This window comes from Scardinius erythrophthalmus (genome assembly GCF_964197995.2).
Source record: "Scardinius erythrophthalmus genome assembly, chromosome: 19".
NCBI lineage: Eukaryota > Metazoa > Chordata > Actinopteri > Cypriniformes > Leuciscidae > Scardinius > Scardinius erythrophthalmus.
The window spans coordinates 16,947,901-16,963,158 of record NC_138239.1 but is presented as its reverse complement, the minus strand read 5'-3'; the positions used below and the strand labels follow the sequence as shown (position 1 = coordinate 16,963,158).

The window sequence follows — 15,258 nt, the reverse complement described above, 5'->3', positions numbered from 1 at the left end:
TGTTCTAAATGGCTATTTTACTATGTGCAACTTTCAAAGGAGATTTGTTTGTCACAGATTATTACATTCTTTCATTTGACGTCATAAATGGTTTTAATGAGGTATTTTTGCATCAGGTCTTTTAGCTGTTATTAATATTATTTTACTAATGGAATTTTTCATTTTTATTATTTATTTAATAACTGTTTTCATGAACATTTCATATTTAGACAGAAAATTACAAATGATGTCTTGGCAATTTAGAAATAACTCTATACAGCAAGTGGGATATTTCTGAATCGTTGCCCTGCCAATAATAAGCTGTTGTTCCCGAATCCCTAATATAAATGGAATCCCTTTCCCCTTTTTTGTTCCAAAGTTTTAACACAGTATTTTGTGATGTTCAGTCATTTCAGATGTTCAGATGGGATTGTCTCAGCAGCACTTTGACCATCTGAATCCTGTGAGGGAGATGGAGTTCAGTTATCATGACAAAAAAGCAACAGAGAACAAACCAGTAAATAAATCATGTTCACTTATTCAAAGACAAAAATCTCTTATTTCTTTTCATTAGCAATATTCTAATTTATCTCTTTCTCTTCCTCAGCTAATTCTTTGCGGTTCTTGTAAGAGTATTGTTAAGAAAATAATAGCATATATTGGAAAACATGCTTCTAAGGTTTGTAAAACATATTTGTACATACTGTTTACAAACATACATTAACTTCATTGTTTTCCCATGTTCTTGAATTTTTCTTGTCTTTTGTTTTGCAGGATGAGGTTGATCGGCAGCTCGATTCAGTTTGTAAAAAAATAAATATACCTGGTTGTACAAAATTTGTGCGAAAATATAAAATTAAACTGATCAACGCGCTGATCTCTGGAGGCAATGAACGAAAAATCTGTATCAAATTAAATTTGTGCAAACCAATGTATATGCAAACTATGTGAATTCTTCAAGCTTAGATTTGAATACGTGTTATTATTTCTAACACGATTGAACATTTAAAAATGTACTTCTGCTTCAAAAACTCTTTATGGCAATAAAGTTATATGTTTTCAGTTTTCTTGGGATAACCAAGATTTACTCTACAGGTGATTTTTGCAGCAAATATCAAACCATTTACTTTATAACAGATTAAGAACGCTCCCAGATTATTCTGCCCATAGGGTGATGGATAGGCTACTTTTCCTTGCAGGATTAAAACTATGTCCCCAACACTTGCGGCCAAAGTGTGTCTGAAGTATATCATAAATATTACTCAACCTTTTACTAGCCAAGTTAATATCGCTTACTTATTTTCTGTGTTACTTTCACTTAACTTAGTTAAGTAGAGTTTACTTAATTCCATATGTGAAATTTACTTTAAAAATATGCGTGTGAAATTTACTTAAAAATGCAAAAACTTGCCAAAGAAAAATTAAGTAAATTTTACTTATTGTTTTTTTCAGTGTAGACAGCTGTCTAAACTCTTGACTTTTGAGTAATAAGGTGAAGTAATCAAGAAATCCAGATTTGCTTTTACCTGTTTTGCTAAATTGTACACGTTACCATGTATACATCATGATACGTATAAATATGATAACAAAAATGATATAATGATGCTATAACCCTAACCCTGATATAAAGATCCTCCAGCCGTGATTAAAGCATATTCAAAGACATTGTCTGGAGTCTATCTAATTATTGCTGTGCAGCAGGCTAGGCATATCACAGTTAAAATTAAAGGTTCTAAAAAAAAAGAAGAAAAAAAGTGTATTTTGCAGCAATGCCACAGAAAAAACTTAGTGTGAAAAACATTTTTAAAATCTAAAGAACCTTTTTCCAATTTAAAGAACCTTTTGTGGAATGGAAATGTTCCATGGATGTTAAAGGGATAGTTCGCCCAAAAAGAAAAATTCTGTCATCAATTTCTCACCCTTTTGTTCCAAACCTGTAAGACTTTTGTTCATCATAAGAACACAAATGAAAATGTTTTTAATGAAATCTGAGAGCTTTCTGTCCCTATAGACAGCTACGCAACTACTATGAACTACCACTTTGACGCTTCAAAAGTTCATAAAGAGATCTTAAAACTACTGTAATTAATATTAATCGAGCGGTTTGTCCAAATTTTCTAAAGAGACATTATCACTTTATATGACGAACAGATTGAATTTAGGCTTTTTATTAACATATATGATCTCTTACTAAACTTTTTGAAGCATCAAAGTGGTATAGTTGCATGAGGTGAGTAAATTATGATAGAATTTTTGGAGGAACAATCCCTTTGAAGGTTCTTCATGGAACCATCAATGCCAATAAAGAACCTTTATTTTCAAGAGTGTACTTCTATTAGTGATAGTGGAGCACTAGAGATCTTATCCCCAAGTGATAGTGTTTAAAAAGGACGAGACGTCGTCCAACTCGAACAGGTATAGGTGGTTGTCCTATATCCTCAATTAACAAACTACAATTAATCCAAAATGCAGCTGCTAGAGTTCTTACCAGGTCAAGAAAATATGATCATAACACCAATTTGATCATTTTTACACTGGTTACTGGTTCCATGTTGATTACAAAGTATGCTACTGACTATATAAGGCCCTAAACTGTTTAGCTCCTGTGTATTTAACCAAACTTCTATCATCCTACAATCCATCACGCTTGGAACCAACAGCTTGGGATAGCCATCCCAAAGTAGCTAGAGAGTACGTCAGCTCCAGTTTGGAGTTCTGAGAAAATGGTGAATTGTTTCATGAATTGTGCATTAGCAATTTAAAAATGTACACTATCAAAACTGTACTTGCTTCTGCTGCATTTTCTCATGTGTTATTCGCTTGCTAAAAGAAAAACAGTAGATATAGTGCCTCTCAAACAAAGCAACAAAAGATAAAGCAACCGTTTAGCACTGTGGTGTTGTGGTATTTTTTACATTTCTGTCAGCTTATTTACAGGACATGAGTAAACAGTTTTAACTCTTCAGAAGAAAAAAACTGCTAACACAGTTTCGGACAAAAATAAAATAATAATAATAATAATTAAAATAAAAGATATAAAAATAATAATAATTATTAATAATAATAATAATAAATAATAATAATAAACATTGACTTCCTACTTTAAGTGCATGTTGCCTCATGTTCTTTTTATTTTCTCTGTGATATTAATACTGTTCCACATGCAAGAATGTTCATCCTAATCACATTGCAGTGACTCCAATGACATGATTTTAGAAATTAGACAGCAGTGTATTTAGTTGTAACAATGTCACATTTTTAGTTCTTTGACACTGGTCTGTTGTGCCTCTGCACAGTGAGAGAGAGAGAGAGAGAGAGAGAGAGAGAGAGAGAGAGAGAGAGAGAGAGAGAGAGAGAGAGAGAGAGAGAGAGAGAGAGAGAGGCTGGTGAGAGCCTAATAAGTAAGCAAAAAGGAAAGAGAGGGAATCAGTTGCTGAATCTGATACGATGTCATCAATAGTTTATTTTGTTTTTCTGATCTCTTGCTCAGGTAAGATACATCATTTGTGATATTCAATGACAATACTGATTTAATTTGATTGATTTACTATGGGAATCACAAGACTTTATCATCATTCAGTTTATGTAAATTAAAATAATGATTTTATCATTTTCTTTTAATGGAAAGCCCTAGCAGAGAGTGAAAATGAAGCTCTTTCAGTTTGGTGGGAGCCAGAGATGCCTTCAAATTCTGAAAACGTACACAGTTTGACGGACGGCTATGGAAATGACTTTTCAGTACGTACAACACTTTGTCATTTATACTCGTACATTACTACGGCAACTTTGCATAAGACTCACTCGTTCATGTCACTGATTTTTAGACCTCATTCCCCATTCCTCGCATGCAGAGAAAGCGGCCGAACATCATCTTCTGTTGCGCATGCCAAGAGGCTATAAAACGAGCTAAGAAAAAAGTTTCTCAAAAGATTACAAAGGTAATGTTCAGTTGTCTCAGAACTATTTTTTTCTAATGGCTCTAATGGCAGTTTGACATATATAATCAATACATATAATGATGGGACAGAATAGCAATTCGCAAACTTTACAATAATTGAGAAAAAGCTCATATTTAACTTCTTAGTCTGGAGTAAAGTAGGCTATTTGTGATTATCCAATTTAATCAAATGATTATTATATGAATAGTGAGAAGTAACTTCAATGTGAATTTATTCATTGGACAGCTTGTCACACAAGGACATTTAATTCAAAATTAAAAGGAAAATAAGCTTTTTAGCGAACAGTTTTTATGTTTAATCATTTTTCCTGTTATTTTACAGAAGATAAACATTGTCTGTTACAAATTCATAGAGGGTATTCGAAAGATCTGCTTGCAGCGTGCAGGGAGATATCGGGACATCCTACTGCACAAACTCTTCCCTGGTGGGAGTGCAAGGAACACATGTTTGAAGATAAAGTTATGCTAGTAACAACTGTGACAATGGCTGTAGAAGGGATACATTTACATTGACTGTTACTTTATAGCTAACTTCATTGTAATCTGTTTTTAAAATGATCAAAGCTGTTTTTCATTATTTGAGAGAAAATTGTTAGTTGAATATCCGTCCACTGCCATATTTTCAATGTGCATGCACATTTTTTTTGTCATCAACTTGAATGTTTGCCAGCTATAGGGTCTTCTGTTTTCCTTTATGCTTTTCAGAAAATCAATAAAACATGCGTTAAATGGATTGCCCCAATGCGTTCCCTCTGCTATTCTGTAGCCAACGGATACAAAATTTCCATAATGAGGACCTTTTTTCCTGGAGGTACTCCTATAGCCACCTGCAGAGTGATGAGGTTATGTGATTACAGAGACGATAAGATCAACAAATGCAATTAAAAGTTATGTTTAATCCCTTTAAAATATAATCTAATAGATGGATGTTTATTGTACTGAAGATGCTTTTTTTGCGGATCCTGTGGTGTAAGATTGTGTTATGTTTTACATAAATTACACATTAAAAATCTAATAATTTTCATGTGACTTTCTACTTCTGGTTATTTCTGTTGATAGTAATAAAGTTAAACATTAAAGTTGTTTTCTCTCCCCTTAGCAAAGACACACCAAGCAATAATACCAATACCAATAATTCACATCACAATTAATTAATGTAATGTAATGTAATCAATGTAAAATAAGCAATTCTGTGAAATATATATATATTTTTTTCAAAAGGTGCTTTAGACTTAAAACTTTTGTTTGTTTGCTCCATTAGTCAAACAGTTACAATCGGGTAACTGGACATTGGAGTTTATGATGCTTTATCAACCCTAGAGAGTTTTTTAGGTGCTGTAGAATAGTTTTAAATGTAGTCAATTTAGTAGAATAGTAAAACATTATGACATAATTTATTATTATGTTAGTCAGGATTTGATAACACTGATAATTTCCATTCAATGAAAGTTAATGTAACCACAGGGCTATCAAGCCTCAAAAATAACAAATAAAGTGGATAAACTTTGAACACTGTATAGCATTGATCTATCAGGACTGCAGTTGTAGACCCATGAGGTTTAACACAGAAATTGACTTGTAAACTTAATTCAATAAGAGATCAGCAACGAGTATAGCAACTGAATACTTTTGTTATATCATTAGAACAAATGAACGGTTGGTCCAGGATTAGAGGAGGGTTCAACTTACTTTGCTTAACACTTACGTTTAGCAGCTTTGTCTGCGTGCTCATATCAGCAAAACCAAGAAGAAGAAAAAAAACAGAGGTTAGAGTGCTCTTATAGAACAATGCATCTAGCCTGTATCGTTGGATCCTTCGTGATTCTCTTAGGTAAGAAATAATGTTTTAGTACTGCTTTGACTCATTTGTTTGATTACAATGTTAAACCAGAATCGCATTTTGTCAGAATGTTACGATTATAATGTAGTTATATATATATATATATATATATATATATATATATATATATATATATATATATATATATATATATATATATATATATATATATATATATATATATATGAAGTTATATTTTGTGCAGCTGCTGCTGAAAGTTCTCCATATGAGTCCAGTCATGAGACGGTACAGACAATCACCATCTATGACAACAAGGAAGATCTGTGTAATGCCAAGGTAATGAAATGGATATATATATAAGAATGTTATCATCTCTCACGCTTAAAGTAAAAAATTTAATTAAATTTACAAAATAATGATATTTAAGTTAATAATGGTGAAGTTCAGAGGACATTAGTGTGGAGTATACATTCTATCAAGGATTTTCTAGATAACCATCTCTTATTATTTCTCTTCCTAGATGACCATAAAATGTTGTATATGTTTGAAAATGATAAAGACATATATGCCCATTATAATCGCTCGAATTTACAAGGTAAATACTACTTTTATTCCTAAATTCCTGTTTTTCAATTTTTGTTTGTTTGTTTGTTGAAAACACACTATTTTGTGAATTTAAACACATATATTCATTTAAAAAGGAAGATAAAATAATGTTTATAAATGTGATTTGCTAAGCCCTCATGGGATATTTCTTGGTATTATTATATTATGGCTACAGATCTGTTAATTACTATGTTTATGAAACTATTCACAGAAAATGTGAAGAAATGTATTTGTGTGTCTTACACTGATGTAAGTTTACTTTTTATTAAAACCATCTTATTTTTTGTTTTCTCTCTCAGATCGTGCATTTTGTATGCAATGCCAACAAATTTCTCAAAATTAAATGTATGGAAATTGCCCAAAAGTTGAAAAATAAGGTCTTAAAAGTATATTTAAATCCTCTAAAGTCCTGTTTTAAGTACAAAATGTGCAAAGTAAAGGATTGAATAAACCTAAACTAACAAGTCACTCAAATATCAGCTGTTTAGAGAAGATTGTTCCCTTTGTTTTGTCAAAAGCATGAGGTAATAAATGTTTTAAATGCAAAAGCAGTGTGAGTTGATGATTCATTTGTTTTTTTAAATATACATCTAAAATGCAAAAAAAGGAAGCACATAAATTCACATCTGAAACACAAAAGTAATAACCTAATAATGCTGATGGTTATTTAGCTATTTACACTATTTGACTTATAGCGTAATCTAGCGTTTAATCTGCACATCTGCTTTGATTAAGGATGCATTACTGATGGTTAGGTGGTGAACTGAACAGACATACAGTGTTAGAAAATGCTGACAGGAGCTCCATTAAAACTTGACACTTTGGTCCACTGTGGTTTTGGTGCCCTGAACATCAGCACTTCAAAAGACTTGCGTAGACATTTATTATCTTCAACGTTATACACATAACTGTGAGAAAAGAGGAGTATAGACAAACACAGAAGAGATATTGTCAGAAGTGATAACTGAAAATCACCCAGACGAGTAGAAGCCAAGCAGCGCTTTTCTAAGGAGAGGATTTGAAGAATCATGTCACCTGTTGTTCATTTGGGACTGCTTATCATGTGCTCAGGTGAGACTGAAGGACTATATGAATTTAACTTCAAACTTCTACTGTTACTCTTTTCATTATCTGACATTTGCTTTTACTTAATTTTTACAATCATACGTATTCATTAAATTCTGCACATAAATGTTGTTGTGGCTCAGTTCTTGTTGAGTGTAGCAGCACTACTAACAAAGCACATTGGAAGAGCATGCTGGAGAGTAATGAACTGAACTTTCCTGAAGAAGACAAAAACAGTCGTGAATTAAACATAGAGGTAAACTGACGCACTATGTAATGCAATACAATAAAACAAATATAAAGTTACTAATGTCCAAAAATTTTTTCCTTACATACCTCAGAAGTCTGATATGAACGTCATTACGTGCTGGGTTTGCAAGAAGTCAATTCATGAGATCAAGGGCATAATTCTCCATGAGATTAAAAAGGTAAACTAAAACGTTCTTCGACCTAAATTCATTACAGATATTTTGCTTAAATGCCTGCCCAAGCTTTAATTAAATGTTTTTTTTGTTTTAGGAAATAAAGGCTGTGTGCAAAGCAATGAAAGTCCTCGAACACATCTGCAAGAATTATGCACATAAATATCAATTCCTGATATTTCACCTACTGTTTCCTGGTAATAGCGAACAAACCTGTCAACATTTGAGTATGTGTAAATAAATGTTATTGCTCCGATATGGTAACACTTTATAATAACTTTCATTAATATATCATTAACAAGCATTATATAATGCTTAACAGATCATTAGTTAATATATATTCACATAGCTAGAAATCTGTGCTTGTTAATGTTTACTAATTTTTAATGAACTTATTAAACATTACATGTTGAGTGATTAACATGTACAGTATTTCATGTACTTGAATACAAATGCCATTAAACTTTCAAATCATTTGATCATGCACTTCAAATCAATTGCCTTTAAACTTCATATATTACCTAATGCACTTTTTTACATTTATACAAATGCAAAAAGTTGTTTGGTAGCTATGAGTGATCCAGATGTTCAACAGAAAATTGAACAATATAAGAATGACTGGTCCCATTTTAAGTTAGGTGTCTTATGTACTTATGTCAATAAATAAATAAATTGTTAGGTAGTACTTGTTGTGTTCATGTTCTATTGCAAAATACTCTTGCAGCTATTGAGGTGTGATACGGGTAAGGTTAGGGACAGGTTTGGTGGTATGAGTAGGTTTAAGGGTTGGTTAAGGGGTCAACAGTGCACAGGGGTCAGTTTGATTACTGTAAGGGAACACCGTTTAAACCATTTATATTACACTGTTTTGATAAATTAACAAGTATTTACTTTAAAATGTATTTGTTTTCTCCTGTTGATGTAAGATTCAAGGAATATCCTGTTTAAGGATATACCAGGCAATAAAACATGTTTTGCACCTAAATTACAATTACGTGGTGTTATTATGTCTTTCACAATCATTTGGCTAAACTTAACTAACCGCCCTTTACACAAACATTGTTACAGTAGCTAAAAGTTCAATGCACATAAAGGTACTAAATGATTAATAGTAAACATTTATAAACATTTACAAATGATGAATAGTTTCAACTTTAGATTGGGTACTGCAAAAACATGAAAAATTAATGAATACACGATTTGTAAAAAAATTCATTAAAAATACACACCACAACAAATGAAGACCAAATGTATGGCCTTTACAGACTGTGGTTATGTTATGAGTTAATTAATAATATGTTAAAGGATCAGTTCACCTCAAAATGAAAATTTCCTGATTATTTACTCACCCCAATGCCATCCAAGATGTCCATGTCTTTCTTTCTTCAGTGGAAAAGAAATTAATTTTTTTGAGGAAAACATTTCAGGATTTTTCTACACACAATGGACTTCAATGGCAACCAGAATGCTGAAGTTCAAATCAATGCAGTTTCAAAGGGCTCTGCACGATCCCAGCTGAGGAATGGGGTCTTATCTAACGAAACGATCGGCCATTTTCTAAAAATAAAAAAAAATTATATACTTTTTAACCACAATTGTTCATCTTGTGCTGGTCTGCGACGCGCCATGCATTGCGTCATAACGTTGGAAAGGTCACGAGTCACGTCATCTTTATTTCTTATTTGTCTGTGTACTCCGGTTCAAAAAGGTAGGGAAGGGCGAAAAATTCCATCTCATTTTCTCTTCCAACTTCAAAATCGTCTGACATCTTTGTTTTAATTTAATATTATTATTTTCTTCTTTTTTTCCCGTGACCTTTCCAACGTGATGACGTAATACGTGGCGCGTGCAGTGAACCAAAGACAGTCTCAAAAACGTGGTTTGAAATCGCTTGTGTTTCTGACGTCACAAACTACCCTTTGACCAATCACGTCAATGTGTGATCGTCAATGAATGGATCTCTAAGCAGGGGCACGTTCAAGCTCAAACCGGTGTGCAACGTTTTGCTACAGTTTCCAGGTTGAACGATATGTTTCCTGGAAACGGTGTGCAATGGGGTTTGAGATACGTTTCCTCTTGTTTGATGGGTGTGTCAAAAATGTCAGCCCAATCAGCAGCAACATGTATATAAACCATGCGGTATTATAGAGACAGTGGGTCCAAGTAAAGTCGTTTACAAATGTTTCCGCTGCAGCTCAGTATACGCAACAATTGAAGATACTAGAAGGCATGTTTGTCTTAAGAGTTTTATAGTAAAAATATAGCATATTATCAACAGTTTTAGCAATAATGATAAGCCTAATTGACAGTTCGTAAAGACCCGCCCCCTATAGTTACTGTTGCTATGTCCGACAAGCCATGCTGCACCATGTTCTCACGCAGTGAAAAATACATCGCAGAGCAGAGAGGACACTGTCAATGCGCTGACAGAAAGGACAGACCAGGTTACTTTTTTATATGAAACAAAGTCTCAACTTAAATTTTTTTTTTGAGAAGTTTGAACAATAAAAACCGTTTTGTGGCTCTTTAGTGTGTCTGACAGATTGCTGTAGCACCTCAGTTAAAGCTGCTCATGAACCAATCATCTCTTCCCTCTAGTTAATTTATAGCATCAAATAAACATGAATCAACATAAGAAGGAATGTTGAAAAGACATCAGTACACTCCGTTTTTCAAGTTCAAATCCTCCAACGTTAATAACTCTCCTGACTGCTTTGTCGGACAAAAATGGCGGATTCGGTGGCTGGATGATTATGATTGGTCAGATCGCCTGTCAATCAAACAACCTGCGAAGGGTGAGTACTCACAATAAAAATAATAAGGTCATATAGATCATAACACAGTCTCGGAGGTAAGAAGTGGATTATCCTTCACCTGAAATGTTTGTCTTTTCATCCTGAAATGTGAGGCAAATGTTGGATCACAATAATTTGGAACCACAGTTTCCACAAATCCCTTCACTCGATTGGGATGTTCTCTTTTATTATGGACGGCAAGGGCAGTGACTGTAACATTGAGCGTATTTTGCAGTATTAAACACGTATCTATACCGGTTTCATCAGGCTGCGAAAATTCTTCAAAAAGAACACAAAGAATGGCCTTCTCAGCTGCCATAGTTGCAACTCATGAGTCATCAGAATAGGGTGTTCAACGCACCACCGTTTCCATTAAAAAAAAACGTTGTGCAACTTTTTGTTGGGGCTGAACGCAGCCCTGGTGTGAGTGAGTGGAGGCGGGGCTAATTTGCATATTCATAGAATCGCGTATACTAATTGAGACAAGAGTGTAGATTTATATTCAAACTATTTCAAGGCATCTAGATTTTTTAAGAAAAAAAAAAACGTTTAAATATGTCATTTTGGTGATCAAAGATGAGTTTTAAGGGATAAAATTGTTGACTAAAGGGGGACTTTAAAATGATCTGTTAATCATTATGTATATGTATCATCCTTTTTAAGTTTATTTAAACATTAACAAGCTTATTATCTCATAGCTTTTGAATATATATTAACTAATATTCCGTTAAGAATTATGTTTGTTAATGATTTATTAATTTAAGCTTTTAAGTATTGTGTTATGTTTGGGTTTGAGGTTTGTTTCATGTTTATGTTTTATGTCCTTTATTTTGTAATTCATGCTCTTTGTTATGCTCATGCTTCGTGTTTGTCATGTGCTTCTCTTGCTCCTCACTTGCAATCATGTGATCATGTCTTGTGCTTCTCCTTCATTGTCATGTTCTGATTGGTTGCTCTGGTCATGTGTCCTGTGTTCTTATTGGTTCATGGTTTGATTGTTCACAGGTGTACCTTGTTTAGTCCATGTGTATAAATAGCCCTCATGTTACCATTGTATCTTGTCTAGCTTTGTTCCCTGTTACTGATGTTGGTAAGAGTCCAGTCATGTTTGTTTTGTTCACATATATTATTTAATAAACTCCACATGGGTTCAGCAACTCGCCTTCAGTGACACATTGTAACCATCATTTAAAATCATTTATAGATTAAAAAAAAAGTGCATGATCATATTATGAATGGAAAGTTTAATGACATTTGAAAGCATTTCAATTTACATTAAATTATGATCTGTTAATCATTATGTAAAGTTTAAGTTAATTAGTACACATTAACAAGAGCATTATCACATATTTAGTTTTGTGAAAATACTAACTATGATCTGTTAATCATTATAAAATGTATAATTTATTAAAGTTATGATAGTGGTACAAAATAAATTCTATACAAATATTTTTAAATGCTGCTTTAGACTTTAAACTTGATCTTTTTTGTCACCATTCTTAGTCAAACAGTTGCTCTCAGGTAACTGGACATTGGAGTCTATAATGCTTTATCAGCCCTAGAGAGTTTTTCAGCTGCTGTTTAGAATAGTTTAAAATGTAGTCAATTTAGTAAAATGTTCTGACATTTACAATTTATGAGATGTTAGTCAGGATCTGAACACTGCTCTTTTCCATTCAATGAATGGTGACCAGAGGGCTGTCAAGCTTTTAAAAAAAGAAAGAAAGAATAATAGTAAATAGAACTTTTGGGTGTATGCTAATGTAAAACACACTTTGAACACTGTTGAAGTTTAATTAGCATTGATCTATCAGGACTGCGGTTCCAGACCCATGAGGTTTAACACAGAAAATGACTTGTAAACTTAATTCAATAAGAGATCAGCAACGAGTAGCAACTGAATACTTTTGTTATATCATTAGAACAAATGAACGGTTGGTCCAGGGTTAGAGGAGGGTTCAACTTACTTTGCTTAACACTTACGTTTAGCAGCTTTGTCTGCGTGCTCATATCAGCAAAACCAAGAAGAAGAAGAAAAAAAAACAGAGGTTAGAGTGCTCTTATAGAACAATGCATCTAGCCTGTATAGTTGGATCCTTTGTGATTCTCTTTGGTAAGATATTGGTAATGTTTAGTACTGCTTTGACTCATTTATTGGATCTGATTAAATTCAGTGGAATGTTAAACCAGAATCGCATTTTGCAAGATTATAATGTAGTTATATTATATACATTTATGACGTTGTATTTTGTGCAGCTGCTGCTGAAAGTTCTCCATATGAGTCCAGTCATGAGACGGTACAGACAATCACATTCTATGACAACAAGGAAGATCTGTGTAATGCCAAGGTAATGAAATGGATATATAAGAATGTTGTCATCTCTCACGCTTAAATTAAAGTGAAAAATATGTAAAATAATCATGTGGTGAAGTTCAGAGGACATTAGTGTGGAGTATACATTCAATCAAGGATTTTCTTTAACCTTATTATTTCTCTTCCTAGAAGGCCATAAAATGTTGTATATGTTTGAAAATGATAAAGACATATATACCCATTATAAACGCTGCAGTTGACAAGGTAAATATTACTTTTATTCCTGAATCTGTTTTTCAATTTTCATTTGTTTGTTGAAAACACAATGAATTTAAACTCATATATTCATTTAAAAAGGAAGATAAAATATTTTTTATAAATGTGATTTGCTAAGCCCTCCTGGGATATATCTTGGTATTATTAGCCATATTATGGCTACAGCTGTTATTTACTTTGTTTATGAAACTATTCACAGAAAATGTGAAAATGTATTTGTGTGTCTTACACTGACGTAAGTTTACTTTTTATTAAAATAGTATTTTTTGTTTTCCATCTTAGAAAATAAATTCTGTATGCAGTCCCAAGCTATTTTTCTGGAGAATGTGTAGACAACTTGGCAGAATAGGGAAAAATATGGTCATCAAAGGATATTTCCCTGGAAGTCCTCGAATGTCCTGCATTAAGTACAAAATGTGCAAAATAAAGGATTGATTTATCCTTAACAAGTCAATCAAAAACATCAGCTGTTTAGAGAATATTGTTTCCTTTGTTTTGTCAAAAGCATTAATAAATGTTTTAAATGCAAAAACAGTGTGAGTTGATTCATTTGGTTTTTTAAATACAGGAAGCACATAAATTCACATCTGAAACACAAAAGTAATAATATAAAAATGCTGTAGTGAAAGTAAAAAAAGTAAAATATTTACTTTTATATTTTACTTATAGCGTAATCTAGCATTTAATCTGCACATCTGCTTTGATTACGTATGTATTACTGATGGTTAGGTGGTGAACTTACAGACATACAGTGTTAGAAAATGCTGACAGGAGCTCCATTAAAACTTGACACTTTGGTCCACTGTGGTTTTGGTGCCCTGAACATCAGCACTTCAAAAGACTTGCGTAGACATTTATTATCTTCAACGTTATACACATAACTGTGAGAAAAGAGGAGTACAGACAAACACAGAAGAGATAGTGTCAGAAGTGATAACTGAAAATCACCCAGACGAGTAGAAGCCAAGCAGCGCTTTTCTAAGGAGAGGATTTGAAGAATCATGTCACCTGTTATTCATTTGGGACTGCTTATCATGTGCTCAGGTGAGACTGAAGGACTATATGAATTTAACTTCAAACTTCTACTGTTACTCTTTTCATTATCTGACATTTGCTTTTACTTAATTTTTACAATCATACGTATTCATTAAATTCTGCACATAAATGTTGTTGTGGCTCAGTTCTTGTTGAGTGTAGCAGCACTACTAACAAAGCACATTGGAAGAGCATGCTGGAGAGTAATGAACTGAACTTTCCTGAAGAAGACAAAAACAGCCGTGAATTAAACATAGAGGTAAACTGACACACTATAATGCAATACAATTAAACAGATATAAAGTTACTAATGTTCAATTTTTTTTCCTTGAAGTCTGATATGAATGTCATTACGTGCTGGGTTTGCAAGAAGTCAATTCATGAGATCAAGGGCATAATTCTCCATGAGATTAAAAAGGTAAACTAATACTTCAACCTAAATTCATTACAGATATTTTGCTTAAATGCCTGCCCAAGCTTTAATTAAATGTGTTTTTGTTTTAGGAAATAAAGGCTGTGTGCAAAGCAATGAAAGTCCTCGAACACATCTGCGAGAAATATGCACATAAATACCAATTCCTGATATTTCACCTATTGTTTCCTGGTAATAGCGAACAAACCTGTCAGCATTTGAGTATGTGTAAATAAATGTTATTGATCTGACTTAATGAACATGGTAATTTTGAAATATCTGAATAAATCAGCCTGTGGTCTGTTTGAGTTATTGGATGTCTTAGGCTACTCTTCTAAAAATATTTTGTGCATTATTCATAAACCATCATAAGCTAAATCTAATAGCAAATATGCAATAAATTTGTTCACTGGATCATTTAGGCTACTGCTTTTCATTTGTATATTTTTTTCACTAATAAATCACTTGAATTAGATCTTTGTTGTATTTAGTCAGAGTTATCAAACTATTTCAAAAACAATTTTATAAATATATGTGCAAGTTTTTTTAAATGCAAATAAAGCCTTTCCAAAATATTCCCCACTTGATCTTTTAT

At 32.8% G+C, this 15,258-nt stretch overlaps 2 protein-coding genes and 1 long non-coding RNA gene across 3 annotated transcripts; all 3 read left to right on the top strand.

Moving 5' to 3' along the window:
• The first annotated feature begins 3,367 nt into the window (after positions 1-3,367).
• Positions 3,368-4,965, top strand: LOC308707497. The gene is made up of 4 exons (XR_014032174.1): positions 3,368-3,469; positions 3,608-3,717; positions 3,804-3,917; positions 4,260-4,965. It is a non-coding gene; the product is annotated as an uncharacterized lncRNA (long non-coding RNA).
• Positions 4,966-5,667: 702 nt separating this feature from the next.
• LOC308707496 (uncharacterized protein) lies at positions 5,668-8,820 on the top strand. The gene is made up of 6 exons (XM_081394037.1): positions 5,668-5,768; positions 5,983-6,074; positions 6,259-7,415; positions 7,553-7,665; positions 7,751-7,837; positions 7,929-8,820. The coding sequence occupies exons 3-6, from the start codon at positions 7,373-7,375 to the stop codon at positions 8,070-8,072; spliced, it is 387 nt and encodes a 128-aa protein (XP_081250163.1). The 5' UTR covers positions 5,668-5,768; positions 5,983-6,074; positions 6,259-7,372; the 3' UTR covers positions 8,073-8,820.
• Positions 8,821-13,956: 5,136 nt separating this feature from the next.
• On the top strand, positions 13,957-15,232 carry LOC308680061 (uncharacterized protein). Its single transcript, XM_081347955.1, has 4 exons — positions 13,957-14,260; positions 14,398-14,510; positions 14,586-14,669; positions 14,756-15,232. Exons 1-4 carry the CDS (start codon positions 14,218-14,220, stop codon positions 14,897-14,899), a joined length of 384 nt encoding a protein of 127 aa, XP_081204081.1. The 5' UTR covers positions 13,957-14,217; the 3' UTR covers positions 14,900-15,232.
• The last annotated feature ends 26 nt before the right edge of the window (positions 15,233-15,258 follow it).